Here is a 21,414-nt window from a genome sequence, read left to right as displayed (position 1 = left end):
GTCAGAGATAGCCAGCAGAGAACATGGCATCATAGCTTTTTTTTTTTTTTTTTTTTTTAAGATTTACTTATTTAAAATGCAGAGTTGAGAGACAGAGAGAGATCTTCCATTCGCTGGTTCACTCCCCAAATGGCCACAACAGCCAGGGCTGGACCAGACCGCAGCCAGGAGCCAGGACTTCGTCTGGAGTCTCATTTTTGTTTTCAATGCAGCTTCCTGCTCATGTACACCCTGGGGGGTGGCAGGTGCCAGCTCCAGTCCTTGAGCCCCTGCCACTGTGGGGGAGGTTCAGCTTGATTTCTGGCCTCCTGTCTTGGACTGTGCCCAGTCCCATCTGCTGCTGTGGGATTTGAATAATGAACCAGTGGGTGAATTCCACTTTGCTGCCCTTCAAATAAATAAGTTTTAAAAATGAAATTAAGGCCGGTGCTGCGGCTCACTAGGCTAATCCTCCGCCTAGCGGTGCCGGCACACCGGGTTCTAGTCCCGGTTGGGGCGCTGGATTCTGTCCCGGTTGCCCCTCTTCCAGGCCAGCTCTCTGCTGTGGCCCAGGAAGGCAGTGGAGGATGGCCCAAGTGCTTGGGCCCTGCACCCCATGGGAGACCAGGAGAAGCACCTGGCTCCTGCCATCGGATCAGCATGGTGCGCCGGCTGTGGCGGCCATTGGAGGGTGAACCAACGGCAAAGGAAGACCTTTCTCTCTGTCTCTCTCTCTCACTGTCCACTCTGCCTGTCAAAAAAAAAAAAAAAATTGAAAAAGATAACAAGTGCTGGTGAGGATGTGAAGCAAAGGGAATTGTTATACACTGTTGGTGGAAATGAAAATTAGCACAGTCCTAATGGAAAACAGTATAGAAGTGCCTCAAAAAGTTAAAACTATTATATTGCCCAGCAATTTCACTCCTGGGCATATATCCAAAGGCAATGAAATCAGAGTATTGAAAAGACATTTGTACTCCCATGTTTATTGCAACACTATTCATGATAGTCAAGAAATAGAATCAGCCTGAGTGTTTGTCAATTGCTAAGCGGATAAGGATATGTGGGGGGACCCGCATTGTGGCACCACCTGCAGTGTCACCATATGCTGTGGCCATCTGGGGAGGGAACCAGTAGATGGAAGATTTCTCTCTCTCTCTCCCTCTCTCTCCCTCTGCCTTGAAAATAAATAAATAAATCTCTTATTTAAAAAAGATAATGTGGTACATGTACACAGTGGAATACCATTCAGCCATAAAAAAGATGAACTCCTAGTATCTGAGACCGTGGAACTGAAGGGACGCTGTGTTACGTGAAATGAGCCAGGCCCAAGAAGACAGACACTGCATGATCTCAATCTCGTGTGGATTATGCAAAATCGGCCTCACAGAAGTAGAGAGAGTTACCAGAGGCTGAAGCAAGCGCAGAGGATAGAGAGATGGGGGGGGGGGGGGTCCATCAGCAGCTACTGAGGCGCAGTTAGGTGGGAGAAGCAAGTTCTCGTGTTGTATCGCACAGCAGGGCGACTGAGAATGACAGATAACGGCCATGTGCTCTCTATGCCACAAAAGCTAGAAGAAGTAATTTTGAATGCTTTCCCTGCAAAGACATGACAAATGTTTGAGGAGACACGCATGCTTACCTTGATTTGAACATTACACAATGTATGTATGTATACATCATGCGATACCCCATAAACATGCACAGTTTTTATGTGTCAATTAAAAAAAAACAGAGCTGGTGCTGTGGCATAAAAGGTTAAGCTTCTGCCTGCAGGCTGGCATCACGTATGGGCACCGATTTGAGTCCCAGCTGCTCCACTTCCAATCCAGCTCCCTGCTGGCCCAAGTCCTTGGATCCCTGCACTCATGTGGGAAACCTGGAAGAAGCGCCTGGCTCCTGGCTTTGGATTTGCCCAGCTCTGTCCGTATTGGCCATTTGGAGATCAGACAGAAGCACTCTCTCTCTCTCTCTCTCTCTTTCTCTCTAACTCTGCCTTTAAAATAAATAAAATATTTTTGTTTGTTTGTTTTTAAAGATTTATTTATTTATTTGAAAAGCAGACTCAGAGATGCAGAGGCAGAGAGAGATCTTCTATCCACTCCCCAGGTGGCTACAATGGTTGGAGCTGAATTGGAAGCAGAGCAGCTGGGACTCAAACTGGTGCCCATGCGGGACACCAGTGCTGCAGGTGGCGGCCTTACCTGCTACGCCACAGCACCGACTCCAATAGAATCTTTTTTTTTTTTTTTTTTTTTTTTTTTTTGACAGGCAGAGTGGACAGTGAGAGAGAGACAGAGAGAGAAAGGTCTTCCTTTTGCCGTTGGTTCACCCTCCAATGGCCGCCGCTGCAGCCGGCGCACCGCGCTGATCCTGGCAGGAGCCAGGAGCCAGGTGCTTTTCCTGGTCTCCCATGGGGTGCAGGGCCCAAGCACCTGGGCCATCCTCCACTGCACTCCCTGGCCATAGCAGAGAGCTGGCCTGGAAGAGGGGCAACCGGGACAGAATCCGGTGCCCCAACCGGGACTAGAACCCGGTGTGCCGGCGCCGCAAGGTGGAGGATTAGCCTATTGAGCCACGGCGCCGGCTGAATCTTTCTTTAAAAATAACAATACAACTCAGGAGATGCCACATAAAAATTATAATTTCCCATTTCCTTAAAAAAAAAGGGAAAAAAATCCAGGATCCCATTCCTGAGTTGCCATAGGCAGTCATCCCTTTTCAATAGGGGCGCTCACTCCCCATGGTGTCTGTGTCCCCGGCCAAGTGTCACTTGGCATTTGTCGCATCTGTCATTGTGACTGTAGTCTTTTTTTTTTTAAGATATATATTTTGGGGGTCGGTGCCGTGGCTCACTTGGTTAATCCTCTGCCTGCAGCGCCGGCATCCCATATGGGCACTGGGTTCTAGTCCTGGTTGCTCCTCTTCCAGTCCAGCTCTCTGCTGTGGCCCTGGAGGGCAGTGGAGGATGGCCCAAGTGCTTGGGCCCCTTGCACCTGCATGAGAGACCAGGAGGAAGCACCTGGCTCCTGGCTTCGGATTGGGGCAGCGCCGACCGTAGTGGCCGTTTAGGGGGGTGAACCAACGGAAGGAAGACCTTTCCCTCTGTCTCTCTCTCACACTCACTGTAACTCTACCTGTCAAATAAATAAATAAAAAATCTTTAAAAAAAGATTTATTTATTTTGAAAGTCAGAGTTACAAAGAAAGAGGGAGAGACACAGAGAAAGAGATATTCCATATACCGGTTCACCCCACATCTGGCCACTACAGCCAGGAGCCAATAACTTCATCTGGGTCTCCAACGTGGGTGCAGGGCCCAAGGAGTTGGGCCATCTTCTGCTGCTTTTCCAGGCTCATTAGCAGGGAGCTGGATAAGAAGTGGAGTAGCCGGGACTCAAACTGGTGCCCATATGAGATGACCACACTACAGGCTGTGGCTTAACCCACTCTACCACAGCGCCAGCTCCAAGCTCCAACTTCTTAGCTTGATCAAGTTCTTTGTAATCTGCCTCTTTGGGCAGATGTACAATTTTTGTGTATCAATTTTAAAAAATAGGGCTGGTGCTGTGGCATAGCAGATAAAATTGCCACCTTCAGCTATGGCATTCAATGTGAGCACCAGTTCGAGTCCTCGCTGCTCCACTTCCTATCCAGCTCCCTGGAGAAAGCAGCGGAGGATGGCCCAAGTGCTTGGGTCCCTGCACCCACATTCAAGACCCAGAAGAAGTTCCTGGCTCCTGGCTTCGGCCTGGCCCAGCTCCAGCCATTGAAGCCATTTGCCATTTGGGGAGTGAAGCAGTGGAAGGAAGATTACTCCCTCCCTCTTTCTCTCTCTGTTCCTCCCTCTCTCTGTAACTCTGCCTTACAAACAAATAAATCTTAAAGAAAAATACACAAAAGCATATACATACACAAACATACTTAAAAAAAATCTGCCTCTGTGTCACTGTAGCCATTGCTGCTCCTGCCATCACAAGTTCACACTTCATTTGTACTGAATCTGCCGTGGGAGTGACTGGCACCGTTGGCATTTACAGCGGCCATTGCTGCTGCCTGGAAGCCCCTTCCTCTTCGCTCAGTCCTATCCATCCTTCGGAGACTAAGCCCGAGTGCCTTTGCTCCATTTCCTGGGTGGAATACACATCTCTCTCAGAGTGCGTATTACTCACGTAATATGATTATTAGCTTTTCTGTCTCTTTCTGCTGTGCAATCAGCTATAAATCGTGCAGAAACAGAGTACGCCATGTGTAATTTTGAAGTTCTAATGATTTGAACTTTTTGGTGCATGAGAAAGAGCTTGGGCCTAGCATGGTGGCTGGGCCACAGAGGCACTCAGTCATTGGTGGTTAATAACACAAAGAAATGGATCAGGACAAAATGCACCAGACTTAAAAGGTAGCCCAGTAGTAAGTGTGCTGTGGTGGGGCAGAGTGAAAGCTGGAGAAAGAAGGAAAAATTGTACAGATATGCGACACGCACAGTGTGAGCACAGTAGAGAAGGCCCTTTCAGTTGGACTTTCGTTCCAACTTTCAATCAGAACTCAGGACATCTTCCCTTCCAGTGGGCTTTCCTGCTTGTCGGTGTGAAAATGTCTGATTTTAATACATAATCATTTAGGAACATTTAGAACTTCTTATGTCTTCTCTAAAGGTCATTGGAAAATGTGTCAGCATGTTTCTTCTTTTAAAAAATTATTTATTTATTTATTTGAAAGAGTAGAAAGAAGGGGAGAGAGAGACATAGATGGATAGATGGATAGATAGATAGATAGATAGATAGACATTCTCCATCTTCTGATTCACTCTCCAAATGGCCACAATGGCTGAAGCCAGGAAGCAGGATCTTCATCTGGGTTTTTTATGTGGGTGCAGAGGCCCAAGGACTTGAGCTTGCTTTCCCAAACTCATTAGCAGGAAGCTATCTTAGCATATTTCATGTCTCTTTCATTAACTTAAGCTGGGTCTGATACATAAAATATATTTAAAAAGCTGACTTAAAAGGACTAGTATTGTGAGTCCCTTTACTTTAGCATTCTGTAGTTCATGTCAGTCCTCTCCCGACAGCTCTTCAGTGTCTTTCCTTTTACTGGAAGTAATTTAATCCATTTGGGCTGCTATAACCAAATACCATAAACTGGCTTACAAACAACAGAAATGTAAAAAATAGATATTTTAAAGATTTATTTATTTATTTAAGAGGCAGAGTTAGAGAGAGAGAGAGAGAGGCCTTCTATCTGCTATTTCATGTCCCAGATGGCTGCAGTGGCTGGAGCAGGGCTGATCTGAAGCCAGGAGCTTCATCTGGGTCTCCCATGTGGGTGCAGGGACCCAAGCACTTGGGCCACCCAGGCCGTTAGCAGGGAGCTGGGTTGGGAGTGGAGCAGCTGGGACTCAAAGCATGTCCATACGGGATGCTGGTGCCACAGGCAAAGACTTAACCTACTGCACCACAGCATTGACCCCACAAACAATATTTATTTCTCACCATTCCGGAGGCTGGGAACTTCAAGATGGTGGCACCAGGGGACTCCGTGTTTGGCGAGGGCCCATTCCCCACAGAAGGTGCCATCTAGCTGTGTCCTCTCGTGGTAGAGGAAGTGACCTCTGGTCTGTTCTACCCATGGTAAGGGTGCTTATCTCATTCCTGAATCTGCACCCTCGTGACCTAATGGTCTCCAAAGGCCCCACTTGCTAATACCGCCACAGAGGGGTGAGGTTTCAACATGAAGTTTGCTAGGATGCAGCATTCCGTACACAGCAGGAGGCACAAGCCGAAGTCCTTACCAACCCTCCAACGTGGAAGCTGGCAATTGTATGAGGGTGTTCAAAGAGTTCATGGAAATGTGCGACATCCTTTAATTCCATGTCCATGAACTTCTTGAAGGACCCTCTCACATAGCGTCATTCCCCCAAGCCCTGGCATCTGCTGTTCCGTCCACCCCTTCTGGGTGTTTGCTCAGACTGCTCCTTTTGCCACTCCCCCCACAGCTGCATTGAGACATACAGGTGCCCGGAAGCTACACACGATCAACGTGTACAGTGGGTGACTTTGAACGTATATATACACCCATGTTACCAGCATGGCAATCAGTATGAGGCTCATATCCATTACCTCCCCCTGTTCCCATGGTCTTTCTTCTTGTTCTAGGGGCAAGAACATTCAACCCAAGATCTATACTCTTAACACATTTCTAGGTGCGTCACATCTCAGTGTTAACTGCAGGCACTGTGTTGGCTAGTAGATCCCTGGAACTTACTCATCCTATCCAACTGTGAATGGCTACCCTGACCACCCCACAGATAACTGAAAACTTTGCAAAGTGCCTCACGCCTCCCAGTGAGCCCTGGCTCTTTCCAGCTTATATTTTTCTGCAGTAACGGCTATCATCTCTACTTCATTAACTGGGAAAATCTCCCAGGGAGAGTAAAGGCATGGTCCCATGGCTCACAGCAGTATCCCTGGGAGGCCAGGACCTGTGCTGGAGAAGGTACTGGAACAGTATCAGCCGAGCGCATTGAGTGGCACGGTACAGAATTTATGTTTGTTCTTTTGGGGCATATTCTGGACATGGTAACTTTGTTATCACCTCTCACGTTTATTATCCATGGGTAATTTGATAAATATTTCACGTTACTGGGAGTTAATTTGTCCCCTCTCATACTCTACATTCTTGTAATCTCTAAGATTTCCAAAGAATGGAATTGAGGTGCCGGCATCCCATATGGGCACCGATCGAGTCCCAGCTGCTCCACATCCCATCCAGCTCCCTGCTAATGTGCCTGGGAAAGCAGCTGGGGATGGCCCAAGTGCTTGGGCCCCCGCACCCAGAGACCCAGAAGAAGCTCTTGGCTCCTGGCTTTGGCCTGGCCCAGTCCTGGCCATTGAGGCCACTTGGGGAGTGAACCAGCAGAAGGAAGATCTCTCTTTCTCTGTAATGAAATTAATCTTAAAAAAAGGGGGGGTTTGGCCGGCGCCGTGGCTCACTAGGCTAATCCTCCGCCTGGCGGCGCCGGCACACCGGGTTCTAGTCCCGGTCGGGGCGCTGGATTCTGTCCCAGTTGCCCCTCTTCCAGGCCAGCCCTCTGCTGTGGCCCGGGAGTGCAGTGGAGGATGGCCCAGGTGCTTGGGCCCTGCACCCCATGGGAGACCAGGAAAAGCACCTGGCTCCTGGCTCCTGCCATCGGATCAGCGCGGTGCGCCGGCCGCAGCGCGCCGGCCGCGGCGGCCATTGGAGGGTGAACCAACGGCAAAGGAAGACCTTTCTCTCTGTCTCTCTCTCTCTCACTGTCCACTCTGCCTGTCAAAAAAAAAAAAAATAAAAAAAAAAAAAAGGGGGGGGGGGTTTAAAGTTCCTTATAGGTCCCTCAGGGATTTAGAGGAGATGACTGGCCCCTTTTGTTACTATCACAAAAGCATTAAAACTATAAGAAGCAAAAAAAAAAAATTACTACAATTAATCACCACTTCTACTTTCTTTTAAAATTTTTATTATTATTTATTATTTTTATTTTTTATTTATTTTTTATTTTTTTTTATTTTTGACAGGCAGAGTGGACAGTGAGAGAGAAAGACAGAGAGAGAAAGGTCTTCCTTTGCCGTTGGTTCACCCTCCAATGGCCGCTGCAGCCGGCGCACCGTGCTGATCTGAAGCCAGGAGCCAGGTGCTTCTCCTGGTCTCCCATGGGGTGCAGGGCCCAAGCACCTGGGCCATCCTCCACTGCACTCCCTGGCCATAGCAGAGAGCTGGCCTGGAAGAGGGGCAACCGGGACAGAATCCGGCACCCCGACCGGGACTAGAACCCGGTGTGCCGGCGCCGCAAGGTGGAGGATTAGCCTATTGAGCCACGGCGCCGGCCTTTTATTTATTTATTTGAAAGGCAGAGATAGAGAGAAGAAGAGAGAGAGAAAGAGAGAAGTCTTCCATTCACTAGTTTACTTCCCAAATGGCCACAATGGCCAGGGCTGGGCCAGGCTGAAGCCAGGAGCCAGGAGCTTCAGCCAGATCACCCCTGTGGGCGCAGGGACCCAGGGGATGCGGCAGAGGCTTAACCTTTTATGCCACAGTGCCGGCCCCTAAAATTTCACTTGTTTGAGAGGCAGAGAGACTGACAGAAAAAGAGACAGACCGATTCCCATTGCTGGTTCACTCCCTGAATGCTCACAACATTCCTGGCTGAGCCAGGCCAAAGCCAGGAGCTAGAATCTCAACCCAGGTCTCCCATGCGGGTGGCAGGGATCCAGTTACTTGAGCTCCCACCTGATACGGGCCAGGGTGTAAATGAGCAGGAAAATGGAATGGAAGCCAGCGCTGGGACCTGAACCCAGCTCCTCTGATATGGGGCGCAGTCATCCCAAGTGGCATCTTAACTGCTGTGCCACGTCTGCCCCAACCAAGTGATGAAATATGGACCGAGAGACTTCCGCTGTTTGTAAAAAGGACAGATGGTGAGATGATGGTTTTCTGGGCATTTAGAGCAACCGTTTTTCTTTCAAATTTTGTCTAAAGGAGCACTGGGATGAGAGTGAGGGTCTCATTTCCTTTTTTTAAAGGATTGATTTATTTATTCGAAAGAGAGAAAGAGAGGGAGAGAGATCTTCATCTGCTGGTTCAGTCCCCTAAGTGGCTGCAACAACCAGGGCTGGGCCAGGCCAAATTCAAGAGTCAGGAGCCCCATCTGGGTCTTCCATGTGGGTGCAGAGGCACAAGTACTTGGGCCATCTTTCTGCTTTCCCAGGCGGGTAACAAGGAGCTGGATCAGAAGGGGAACAGTGGGACTTGAATCAGAACCCCAGTGGGATGCCACTGTTGCAGAAGGTGACTTAGCTATGCCACAGCTCTAAAACGAGCAGGCTGGGGGTGATCTGACCCATCCAACTCTCAACCCTCTGCAAAGCTCTGGGAGATGAAGTCATGGAAACTTCTCATGTGTACCAGAAGTAGTAATTCATTTATTAATATAAATGGTTTAATAATCATCTAAGAACAATGTAAAACTCTATTATGCTTATATAAGCTTGGTTTTCATAGTTTTTTCTGTGTTAAATGGAAATTGTTTCCTTCTGACTAAAATTTAAAAACATAAATTAAATCTGAGGACACATACACATTAGAGGACCATCGACATAATTGCACTTAACTCTGATTCATTAATTACCCAGTTGGAGAACATCGAAGCCCCCTGCAGCTCTCTTCCCAATTCTGAATGAGAGCAAGGAAGAGTTCAAATTCGTCTGTGGCTTGTTGGCAAGCTTCAGCAACATAGCCAAAGGCCAAGTGAATTTCTGACACTATTTGGACGCTTCTACTTCCGGGCTGTCCTAGTCCCCTCTGTTAATTTGAGGATTACCAGTACTGCACACTATTAATCTCAACTCAAATAATCTCACGGATGTCAGTATTTCACCTTATGCCTGAATACAGGGTAAGACACATTTCTTAAAAACTGTTGAAAAGCAGCTTTTAAAAACGAACATTTGTGGATCAGTTACATCACCTCAGCCTACGGGACAAGATTTGCATTTCTGTACTTCCACATTTCAAATCAATAGCACAGCAGTCTTTTTGTGCAGCAGGTCTCTTTCCTCATTCCCACGGGGATCGCTGGCCTGGCACTGTGGGGACGCTGGGGGATTAGGATGCTACCCCGGATTGCCACTCTCAAACTTCAACCACGATCCAATCACGGATTTCTTTTTGAGAGCGAGGTCTCTCATGGCCCGTCTGCCAGACTGTCGCCCTGTTCCATCTCAGGAGCCTTTGGTTTGGGCACCATTGGGTCCCCGCGGGGACAGGGAGAAAATCCACGGGTGGCAGGTCCTAGCTGCGCTTCGCCCTCCTCACCGCACGCCCGGGCCTGAATGACAAACATCAGGCCCCACAGAGGCCTCTGCAAGGCCACTGACGCCATGCGTGTGGCTGCCGCGAAGAGCGCGCTTTGCGGATGCAGACCGGAGGAGGGGAGAAGCCGCTTTCCCAGGCCCCGCACCGGGGGCTGCCGAAGACACAAAAGAAAGGCTTCCCGAATTTAAAAGGCCATTCGCCAGGCCGGCTTAGAAAAATGAAAGGAGATACGAGGCCGGAGGTGGGGGGGGAGAGGGGGGGAAGAAGGGACGAACCAACTCTCCGTGTGCTGACTGCCAGGCTGGGTTAGACAAGCCAGAGCGGAAATAAAATCCCGAGGCGTTTTAAAACGGTATAGCAGGAGGGGCACCCAGGACGGCAATACTAAGATGGAAGAAAAGGTGGAGGGGTTCGAGCTGAAAACGCCAAGCTGAGCTCTGCTAGCATTTCAAGCCGAGCAGCCGCCCAGGCTGGGAGGCCAAGAGCAGAACGAGCTCCCTCGGCAGAAACCCAGTGGACTTTGCAGCGGGCCGGTTAAACCGAAAGGCGGTTTCCTTCTCCTCCATTTGCTCGGCACCCAATAGGAAGCGCACTGCGCGGCCTGTGCCGCGCTCCCGACCCGGGCCTCGGCGTGGGGGCGGGGAGGCAGGGACGGTGCTGGGCGGGGCCGAGCGCGAGCGCGCTCCCGCCTTCCTGCTGCGCGGCGCGCCCGTCAGCGCGGGGGGCGGGGCGGCTATATTACGTGCGCGGCGCCGCCCCTGCGAGAGGACGTTGCGTGCTCGCTCGCGCCAGGCGAGTCTCCGCGTCTCCCTCGCGAACTCGGTGAAAGGAATTGGCGCCGTTCGACACCAGGCGGGTCCTCTCTGCAGCACGAACCCACCTCCAGCCGCAGCCGCCGCCCGGACCGAGGAGCAGCCGCAGCAGCCGCTACCAGTGGCCGAGTGAGCGGAGCCCAGTCCGAGCCAAGCTCCCTGCCGCGAATCGGGGCCCTCATCATGAGTTCCTCGCCTGTTAATGTAAAAAAGCTGAAGGTGTCTGAGCTGAAAGAGGAGCTCAAGAAGCGGCGCCTCTCCGACAAGGGCCTCAAGGCCGAGCTCATGGAGCGACTCCAGGCTGCGCTGGACGACGAGGAGGCCGGGGGCCGCCCCGCCATGGAGCCCGGGAACGGCAGCCTAGACCTGGGCGGGGATTCCGCCGGGCGCTCGGGAGCAGGCCTCGAGCAGGAGGCCGCGGCCGGCGGCGACGACGACGAGGAGGAGGAGGAAGAGGAGGAGGAAGGGATCGCCGCCCTGGATGGCGACCAGATGGAGCTAGGAGAGGAGAACGGGGCCGCGGGGGCGGCCGAGTCGGGCCCGATGGAGGAGGAGGAGGCCGCCTCGGAAGACGAGAACGGCGATGATCAGGGCTTCCAGGAAGGGGAGGACGAGCTCGGCGACGAGGAGGAGGGCGCGGGCGACGAGAACGGGCACGGGGAGCAGCAGCCTCAACCGCCGGCGGCGCCGCAGCAACAGCCTCCGCAGCAGCGCGGGGCGGCCAAGGAGGCCGCGGGGAAGAGCAGCGGCCCCACCTCGCTGTTCGCGGTGACGGTGGCGCCGCCCGGGGCGAGGCAGGGCCAGCAGCAGGCGGGAGGTAAGAAGAAGGCGGAAGGCGGCGGAGGAGGCGGTCGCCCCGGGGCTCCGGCGGCGGGTGAGTGCTGCGTTGTACGTTGCGCGCGGCGGGAGGCCCGCGTGGGGTGGGGACCGGGCCCCCGGCCTGCCGGAGCCCCCCGCTGGTGGCTGGGTGGGCGGCGGTGGGGGGAGGGAGGGGTGCGGGGAATCCCAGATTAGCCGAGAGGCCTGGGGCTCGGGGTGTGTGTGTGCGTGTGCGTGTGTGACGGCGGTGGCAGCGCCTCCATTATGTGGCTCGGGAGCCGGGGCGGGGGTGGGGGCGGGGGAGCTGCAGCTGCCGCGGGAGGGGGGGAGGAGCCCCGTCGGCCCGCGGTGGCGCCGCCGCGCTGTGTGTGCGCGCGGTGCGGGCACATGGCTCAGGGCGGGGGGAGGGGAGAGGCCCGAGGTCCCGGGGCGGGCGCGCTTTGGCGGCTCCTCGCCGCGGTATTGTGCAAGGAGCGCAGGGGCTCGGCGTGACGTCACTTCCGGCGGGAGGAGCCGGCGCGCCGAGCGGGGCGGAAGATCCGTACAATGCGGCCGCGGGCTGCGCGGGCCCGGGTGGGGGAGGGGCCGCCGCCCCCGCGCCCCTCCCCCTCCTGACCGCTCGTCGGGATCCACGTGGGCTCGGGGCCTCCGGCGCGCAGTTGCGCTTAAGCTTTCTTGAAGCCTCCGGTAGACGGGCCGAATTAGTAACGTCTTTAGGCTGCGTCACTAACTCCAATCCAATTCCAAGCTGATAGTTTGAATTCACATTCGACCTGGCGGTTCAGTATTCACCCAAAACTCATTAATTCGATGCTTTTAGGCAACTTGAAATAAAAGCGGCTTTTTTTTCTTTTGGCGGGGGTGTTGGGTGGCTTGAGCACTTATGAGAGTGTCGTGTGTTATAGGAGACGGCAAAACAGAGCAGAAAGGCGGAGATAAAAAGCGAGGTGTAAAAAGACCTCGAGAAGATCATGGCCGTGGATATTTTGAGTACATTGAAGAGAACAAGTACAGCAGGTAGAGGATGCTAACGGATTGTGCGTTGTTGTTGCCCGTTCTCCGTGGGTGGGCAGAGACGTATCAGGAGCCCATTCTGTCTTTCAGAGCCAAATCTCCTCAGCCCCCCGTTGAAGAAGAAGATGAGCACTTCGATGACACAGTGGTTTGTCTTGATACTTGTAAGTGAAGCTGTTTCACCCGCTCCCCCACGCAGTCCTCAAATGCCTTGGGTTTTTTTGACAATGTTAGATTGCAGTACGTTTAACCTAAGTGCAGAAAACATGTACAGTTTTCTAAAAAGCAAAGATAATGATTGATACCCAGAGTGCAGTAGTTTAATATTAATATGCCATCAGTTGTGTTGAATTGATTTTACAGGCTTTGGCAATTTTAATTGTAATTTAAAGCTTCTTATTCTTGAATGTGAAATTGATGCCAATTTTGGACTAGTTAGCTAATGGAAACTGTTAACGTGTCCTACAGTAATTTCCTTTTATTTTGGGATTGTTAAGTCAGCTACTTGGGCTGGTTAAATACTTAACTGATGACTTTTCCCATTAGCACTCAAGTATATTCCCTATTCTAAAAGACTGTAATACTATTTCAATAACTGCTCTTTTGTTCTCAATTCCAGTTCAGTAGCTGCTGCTTTAACATAAGTTGATTTCTTCCAAAGACCTGGGGCAGCAGCAGTGGGCCATCACTGGGCCACTAGCTTTCTTCAGCAGCGAATGGTATCAATGGCAGCACTGTAAATACTACGTTACCCAGTTGGGTTGCAATCGAGTATGCGGAATTATTGCAAACCTTTAAATGGGCCGTGGCTGTCAGATTTTACTTAAATTACGTTGGGTTAGCGTTTGATCAGAATAGGATGCACCAGTCTTTCCAGTGTGAAATAGAACCAAGAGTAGAAATCGTACTTGAAAAGTTAAAATGTCAAGTTGCTCTGGTAAGGCGGAAGTTAGATTCGGATGCTTCCTTGTACAGATTGTTGATTCAGGTGATAAATGGTGATACCTCTGATTTCTTACTTGAATACCCTGTACAGGTAGTTAAGAGTTGAGTCTTTGGGAAAAAAATGCATATGGAAAAGGTGGCTTGAAATTTTGATGTCAAAATCAGTTGCTTCAAGTTACTAGCAGTTACCAAGATGCTGAAGCACTGATTACAGGAGCAACAACAGCTTCTTGAAATCATAGTTCTATCAGTGATCAGGAATTTCAGGAGCAAAGCTAATTTAAAAGTTCCGAACTGTAGGTTTCCTGTCCTGTAAAAAGGAAAAGAGCCAGCTTTCTACCTTGACTTTAGCTGTCCCTCACGTGACCCAGAGGTAGCTAGATTAAAGATGCTTTGGATTTGGATGACCTGATTAAGAGCTTAATCCTTAATTGTTGCTAATACACAAATACACAAGACCAAAATGCTGTAATATTGACAGTGTTAGAAGACCAGATTTGTATATTCCAAGTTGAGGCTGCCTTGCCTTATTCCTAAGATTTAGAAAATAATTTAGGACTTAGGAGCCTAGTGTTAAAGTACGGGATCAACAGCTCATACTCCTATGTTCAAATATTTGGCCGTGGCCTCCCTTCAGTTTTATTGTGGCACTGGTAAATTCTACCTGGTTCTGGCATGCTTCACTTTGATTTCCTGCTATCCTCTACTGCGTGCCTCTAAATCAAGGTAAAGAGCAGAGCAGGTATGTATCCATGTCACATGTCTTGTTTTATATTCTTAAAGACATTAAGCCTTAGTTTATAGGCAGTTTACTCTTTAGTACTTAATTTGATAAGAATGGTGGGAGTGGGGCTTACACGGAAAATTGGGAAAACAGCATGGTGTTAAAAACTGTTTTCTGCAGCATTAAGAAGTACATGAAAAAAATTTAACATCCAAGTTTTGTCTACATAGCAAATAGATTTCCATTGGATGTCAAAAGAATAATATGGTATTTAATATAATTGCAGATAATTGTGATCTACATTTTAAAATATCAAGAGATCGCCTCAGTGCTTCTTCGCTTACTATGGAGAGCTTTGCCTTTCTTTGGGCTGGAGGAAGGGCATCTTATGGTGTGTCAAAAGGCAAAGTCTGTTTTGAGATGAAGGTAAATGCAATGTTGTGAGGTTTCTGGAACCTTCATTTTGTAATAGTGAAGCAAGTTTATTTATCAGAATTTGCCCTATAGAGCCAGCCCATACATTATTTAGGGCACTCCATTATATGAGGCCCTTGAAAAGGGCCACCAAAGAGTTAAAATTTCTTTTGGTTAGAGTGTTGGTTTTATGAGAAAAACATCAATTGAGAATGTAATTTAAAAATATTGTTCTAAAAATCTAAATCAACCAAGTATTTAATTTTAAGTTATAAGCCCTTACATCAATTGGAAAATACTGGGAGTGGGGTAGAGTTGGGTGTCCTGTCTTTGTATAAATAGCTAGAGAAGAATTTTAGGTACCCATAGCCCAAGTGAGATAAACCAGGCACATAAATAACCTACCTACCTTGGTTTACAGTTAATGATATAATGACTTAACTTTCAGGTTACAGAGAAGATACCTGTAAGGCATTTATATACAAAAGATATAGACATACATGAAGTTCGGATTGGCTGGTCGCTAACCACAAGTGGAATGTTGCTAGGTAAAGTTTACATTGAGTACTGCAAGTTCATGAATGTCTGATTTCATTAACTATCTGCAGGCATTCAAAACCTTTTCTTGTTATTTTCATTCTGTTTTAGAGAATAGTAACAGTAGGCAGAGTCTAAATTTGCTTTTGTTCCTTTATGGTTGTTTGAGTTATGACTAATGGCTTGAGCAGCATACTTTTTTTTCTAAAGACTGATTTATTTTTTGGAAAGGTAGAGTTAGAGGGGGAGAAGAGATCTTCCATCCGCTGGCTCACTCCCTAAATGGCCGCCATGACTGGGGCTGGGCCATGCCAGTGCCAGAAACAAGGAGCTTCTTCTGGGTCTCCCTCATGGGTGACAGGGGTGCAAGAACTTGGGACATTTTTCCTGTGCATTAAGGAGGAGCCTTTTTAAAGATTTGATTTGAGAGGTAGAGTTGTGGACAGAGGGAGAGACAGAAAGGTCTAACATCACCAGTTCACTCCCCAAATGGCAGCAACAGCTGGAGCTGGACTGATCTGAAGCTTAGGAGCCAGGAGCTTCTAACAAGGTCTCCCACTTGGGCCATCTTCTACCGCTTTTCCAGGCTGTAGCAGAGCTGAATTGGAAGAGGAGCAGCCGGGACTAGAACCGGAGCCCATATGAAGTGCTGGCACTGCAGGCTGGGGATTAACCTGTGCCACAGGGTTGGCCCCTGTATACAAGACATGCAGTTTGTCCACAAATTTTATTTTGTAATAGGTCCAGTTAGCCTTCATCAATTTTTACATCTAGTGTAGAGGTAGTTAAAACTGAATGCCAATGATGGATTCTTAGGTTATTTAAGCTACTTATGAAAACTTCATGTAATACTGGAATTACCTATTCCAGTGCAAAAACTCCTGAAATGCATGCAGCTTTTTGGTAATACACATTTTCTGTGAACTTTTGAAGACTACTTTTGCTTAGTTTCTATTACATCCTATATTTTGAATAGTAAACCAGGCGGGTCTTTGGATTGTTTTAAATATTTACTTCATGAAAATTACTTTTTTAGGTGAAGAAGAATTTTCTTATGGGTATTCTCTGAAAGGAATAAAAACATGCAACTGTGAGACTGAAGATTATGGAGAGAAGTTTGATGAAAATGATGTGATCACCTGTTTTGCTGTAAGTCAGGGCTGCATAATTCAGCCTTCACTGTGATCAACAAGGTTAAGATTTCATTAGTTATCAGGAAAAATAAAAATTTTGAGAAACAAAGCAGATGAATTTTGAAAGTGTAGCTCACTTTCTAGGGCACTGTTTGTGCTTCAGTGTTTAGCTATCAAAGTTCTTAACATTTAATGTTTACCACAAGATTAAAAGTCATTCCCAGTTATGAATTTTTGCATTTTCTCAGAAAGCCTATAGGAAGTAGATTAAAGTTGTTTTTCTGTTTGAACAGAATTTTGAAAGTGATGAAGTAGAACTCTCCTACGCTAAGAATGGACAGGAGCTTGGCGTTGCCTTCAAAATCAGTAAAGAAGTTCTTGCTGGACGGCCACTGTTCCCGCATGTTCTCTGCCACAACTGTGCAGTTGAATTTAATTTTGGTCAGAAGGAAAAGCCATATTTTCCAATACCTGAAGAATATACTTTCATCCAGAATGTCCCCTTAGAGGACCGGGTTAGAGGACCTAAGGGCCCTGAAGAGAAGAAGGATTGTGAGGTAAGCGATTTTTATTTTCAGCTGTGGCATGTGAAAGATCGCTTTTGGTTGATAAAAAAGTGACAGATACGGATGAGTGTTGTGTTTTCATTTGCTTTTTCCCAAATGTAGTACTTAATAGTTCCTTTAACGTTGGAGTGTTAAACTTTCTCAAGTTGTCTTCCTGGGTCTATGAGACTGGATTGCTGAATTCCTAGATAATAACCAGAGAGACTTACAGTTAACTTGTAAGGATGAGACAGTGAATTAATGTTTCTTTGCTGCACAGGTTGTGATGATGATTGGCTTGCCAGGAGCTGGAAAAACTACCTGGGTTACTAAGCATGCAGCTGAGAATCCTGGGAAATACAACATTCTTGGCACAAATACCATTATGGATAAAATGATGGTAAGTAAGATGTTTAGGAACTGATCTCAGCTTTTCAAATAAACTACAAGGTTCTCTAGGCTCTTGTTTGCCTGTTGCTATCTTTCATTTTGGTACCTTAGAGATACAAATTTGAACAAAGTCAAATTAGTTTATTTATGTGAAAGGCAGAGTTAGAGAGGGGGGAGTGCTCTCTTCCATCGACAAGTTCATTATCCAGATGGCTCCCACCATGGCTGGGGCTGGGCCAGGCCCAGGCGGGAGCCAGGAACTTCACTCCGATCTCCCAAGTGGGTGTAGGGGCCCAAACACTTTGGCCATCTGGCTGCTTTCCTAGGATATCAGCAGGGAGCTGGACTCGAAGTAGGCCGCTGACTGCTGCCCATGTGGGATTCTAGCCTCGCGGGCAGCAGAGCCAAACACACAGTGTGGGCCTCCAGATTGGTTATTTAAGCTCTTAGGAGTTAAGGTAAACTTCTTCCAGCGGACTAGGCTTCTGATCTCCATAGTTTTTTTTTTTTTTTTTTTTTAAGCTCTTAGCTGCTAAGACTGGAACAGAATAGGGTGCTTGATAAAGTGGCTATTTTTTGGTAGAAATAATGGGAAAGGGCAACATTTGTGTAAATGTTAACTTGCCTTTTTTTTTTTTAACTTCTAAAACTAGGTGGCAGGTTTTAAGAAGCAAATGGCAGATACTGGAAAACTGAACACACTGTTACAGAGAGCCCCACAGTGTCTTGGAAAGTTTATTGAGATTGCTGCTCGGAAGAAGAGAAACTTCATTCTGGACCAGGTGAGCTGTACCTTTGAAACTGACATGTTGGAATTTGTTATAAAATTTGTTATAAATCCAAGTTGGGGGTTATAAACTTCATACTTTTTCCCTCTCAAAGACAAATGTGTCTGCTGCTGCCCAGAGGAGAAAAATGTGCCTGTTTGCAGGCTTCCAACGAAAAGCTGTTGTAGTTTGCCCAAAAGATGAAGATTATAAGCAGAGAACACAGAAGAAAGCCGAAGTTGAGGGGAAAGACCTCCCAGAACATGCAGTCCTCAAAATGAAAGGCAAGAATTTAATTTCATTTGTGCTGTGTTAATCTATGGTTTTTATATAGCAGAACTGTTTCAGGAATGATACTAAATCTTGATAAGAATGTTTGGCTTATTCTATTTTGAGGAAAATTATTAAGGTATCCATGTTATCTTTGAAAGCATTAAAACCCATTCAAGAATTGGAAGGATTGGATATTTGCAAAGCTTTGTAAGTTAATGATTTGGCTTTAATCCCTGCAGGAAACTTTACTCTGCCAGAGGTAGCCGAGTGCTTTGATGAAATAACTTACGTTGAGCTTCAAAAAGAAGAAGCCCAAAAACTTCTGGAGCAATATAAGGAGGAAAGCAAAAAGGCGCTTCCACCTGAAAAGAAGCAGAACACTGGCTCAAAGAAGAGCAATAAGAATAAGAGTGGCAAGAACCAGTTTAACAGAGGTGGTGGCCACAGAGGACGTGGAGGATTTAATATGCGCGGTGGGAATTTCAGAGGAGGGGGTAAGTGAAGTTTGAGTAGTACTTAGGTTGAGTTTGAAACAATCTTTGAGTCTGTGGATTATTTATCTACATTAGCAAAGGAAATTTGTTCATCCATCCTGTGTTGCTGTATTAATTAGTTTTAAAATTATCTGATTTGGTATAAAAGACAGCTGTGGTACCTGAGCAGCTTCAGACATTGATTTTTCTCAAACTGAGTGGTCTAGAAGGAACGTAAATCTGGAAGTAGGTACAACACATGGAAACTAAAAGTCTCTTGTGTTTTCAGCTCCTGGGAATCGTGGTGGATACAACAGGAGGGGTAATATGCCACAGAGAGGTGGTGGCGGTGGTGGAAGTGGTGGCATTGGCTATCCCTACCCTCGTGGCCCTGTGTTCCCCAGCCGGGGTGGTTATTCAAACAGAGGGAATTACAACAGAGGTGGAATGCCCAACAGAGGGAACTATAACCAGGTAATGCTTCAAGATCTCTATGTAGGCACTGATGTCTGTAATTAAGCCTGAGAAGTTGTTTTAAAATAGTGGTAAAATGTGTGCACCTAATTTTAGGTGTACTAACTAGCAGCATAGCATGTTAGTATTTCTACTAACTAATAACGAACTGAATAATACTAATAATGAACTAATACTAATAATGAACAAAAAATTAAAACACTTGAGAAATTAGTAGAAAGTGCTCAGTTTCTGCATTCCCTAGGTGGATGGCTGTAGAATCCTGTCCATTTCTTAATGTCTCTCACACCTGTGGCCAGAAGCCTGATAAAAGTGCTGGGCTCTGTGGTAAAGATTTTTTCTTTTTGTTTGTTTTTATAGAACTTCAGAGGACGAGGAAACAATCGTGGCTACAAAAATCAATCTCAGGGCTACAACCAGTGGCAGCAGGGTGTAAGTAATCTGTGTGCTTTATGTTCACTACTGTGTTTCAGGTTTATTAGAATCAATTTTGAAAAATATCTTGTTCAGGGATTGAAGTACTTCATAAGTGATGTAGAACAAGTGATAAATTGTGCTGTAGCTGTAGCTATAATCTTTTGGAGGCAAAGTACATTGGAGTTTGCTGTAACTTTATATTTTTAATAAAATAATACTTAATACATTTGGGTATTTTTACTACCAGTTTTAATTGTATAAACTAACCAAGTCATGTGTTTCTTTTTGTAATGTGTATTGATAATGGGATAATAAAACTAAATACGGTTTCATAGAAATCAGAGGTATGAAAGATAAATTTGTTTCCAGCAATTAGATTCATTGTCATTTCCTAAAAGCAGTTTGAGTGGCTTATTGATGTTTTTTTCTTTAAAAAAAAAATTTTCTCTTACAGCAATTCTGGGGTCAGAAGCCATGGAGTCAGCATTATCACCAAGGATATTATTGAATACCCAAATAAAACGAACTGATACATATTTCTCCAAAACCTTCACAAGAAGTCGACTGTTTTCTTTAGTAGGCTAACTTTTTAAACATTCCACAAGAGGAAGTGCCTGCGGGTTCCTTTTTTAGAAGCTTTGTGGGTTGATTTTTTTTCTTTTCTTTTTTGTACATTTTTAATTGCAGTTTTAAAGTGAATCGTAAGAGAACCTCAGCATTGTGCACGATGAGAATGTGTCAGTATTTCAGGGTTCTACATTTTATCTGTAAAATGTGACTTTTTTTTTTTATCACAACAAAAGTAAAATGTTGCTTTGTACCTGGTGTCTTTTATTAAGAATTTACTCCCCCCATCTCTCACGGAGAATAACAGTCGGGAGTCATTGTCACAATATGATAGAAATGTTAGCAACCAGATTCATGTAAGGACTAAGGTCCTCATGAATTGCATAAGACTCTGTACTGCTCATATTACACTCCATCCTCTCTCTAGTGTGCTGGGTAGCGGAGGGGGTGAGCTAAACAATTTCTGACAAGAACCGGGAAGGCCTATTCTTAACTAAATAACAACACAATTGGCATAATTGGGAATGAAGATAAAACTTGGAACCAAGATAGAGAAGATGGAGTGTATGTAGAAGGGCTGTTAAAAATGTAAAACTTGGTTGCATTATTTGTGGAGGCTCAAACTTGTGAAGGTTAAATACCATAATTTTTCCATTTGTTCTGCATTTTGATTCTGAAAAGAAAGCTGGCTTTGCCCATTTCTTATTAAAAAAAACTTGTTGTAAATCCAGTTGTCTAATGGGATCTATATGAAGTTAGCTATGTCTGTATTCCCTTCTCCCACAAAATACTGTATAACTAGTGTGCTTGTAGTAGTTAACTCCACCATCTTTGTAAGCTAATGAAATTGTGAGTCACCCATTTATATCTTAATTTTTAATCATGTTAGTTCTTGAATGGGTATCTCCTTAGCCTGCTGATTTCTTTTTCTTTCTAAAGAAAGTGGGTGGAGAAATTAATTTAGACGTTTGTTTGCAATAAAAGAATTCATTTTACTCTTGTTTTGGGATTCTCGCCATCAAGGTTCAAAATCCCTTTATACGACTCCCAAGTGGAGAAATTTAAGTGTGTGCTTTCTGGACAGCTTTTAGTCTGTACTTAGAGCATTTAGGTTTTTTAAAAAACTTAAATGTATAAAGCTTACCAATTTACAATTATCAAGTAAAGTTGAATTCTTCCCTTCCCCTCCCCCCAGATGTCTTTTAACATTTATTGAGGGGAAAAGGTACTGGCTGGGAGAAGTTAACACTCAGTTTATCATCTTTACAATATGCTAATGGCTGTCC

At 46.5% G+C, this 21,414-nt stretch overlaps 1 protein-coding gene across 2 annotated transcripts; it reads left to right on the top strand.

Moving 5' to 3' along the window:
* Window positions 1–10,555: 10,555 nt before the first annotated feature.
* HNRNPU (heterogeneous nuclear ribonucleoprotein U) lies at window positions 10,556–20,854 on the top strand. 2 transcript variants are annotated; one of them, XM_017347701.3, is made up of 14 exons: window positions 10,556–11,453; window positions 12,361–12,472; window positions 12,560–12,633; window positions 14,425–14,564; window positions 15,001–15,100; window positions 16,126–16,238; window positions 16,516–16,779; window positions 17,048–17,167; window positions 17,811–17,939; window positions 18,040–18,208; window positions 18,437–18,691; window positions 18,960–19,144; window positions 19,505–19,576; window positions 20,016–20,854. In XM_017347701.3, the coding sequence occupies exons 1-14, from the start codon at window positions 10,820–10,822 to the stop codon at window positions 20,067–20,069; spliced, it is 2,421 nt and encodes an 806-aa protein (XP_017203190.1). In that variant the 5' UTR covers window positions 10,556–10,819; the 3' UTR covers window positions 20,070–20,854. The 2 variants fall into 2 exon arrangements, with proteins under 2 accessions (XP_017203190.1, XP_002717681.1); XM_002717635.5 differs by having other exon boundaries at window positions 10,556–11,510.
* The last annotated feature ends 560 nt before the right edge of the window (window positions 20,855–21,414 follow it).

Source organism: Oryctolagus cuniculus, chromosome 13, assembly GCF_964237555.1.
Source record: "Oryctolagus cuniculus chromosome 13, mOryCun1.1, whole genome shotgun sequence".
Taxonomy (NCBI): Eukaryota; Metazoa; Chordata; class Mammalia; order Lagomorpha; family Leporidae; genus Oryctolagus; species Oryctolagus cuniculus.
This window is presented reverse-complemented; position numbering and strand designations above follow the sequence as displayed.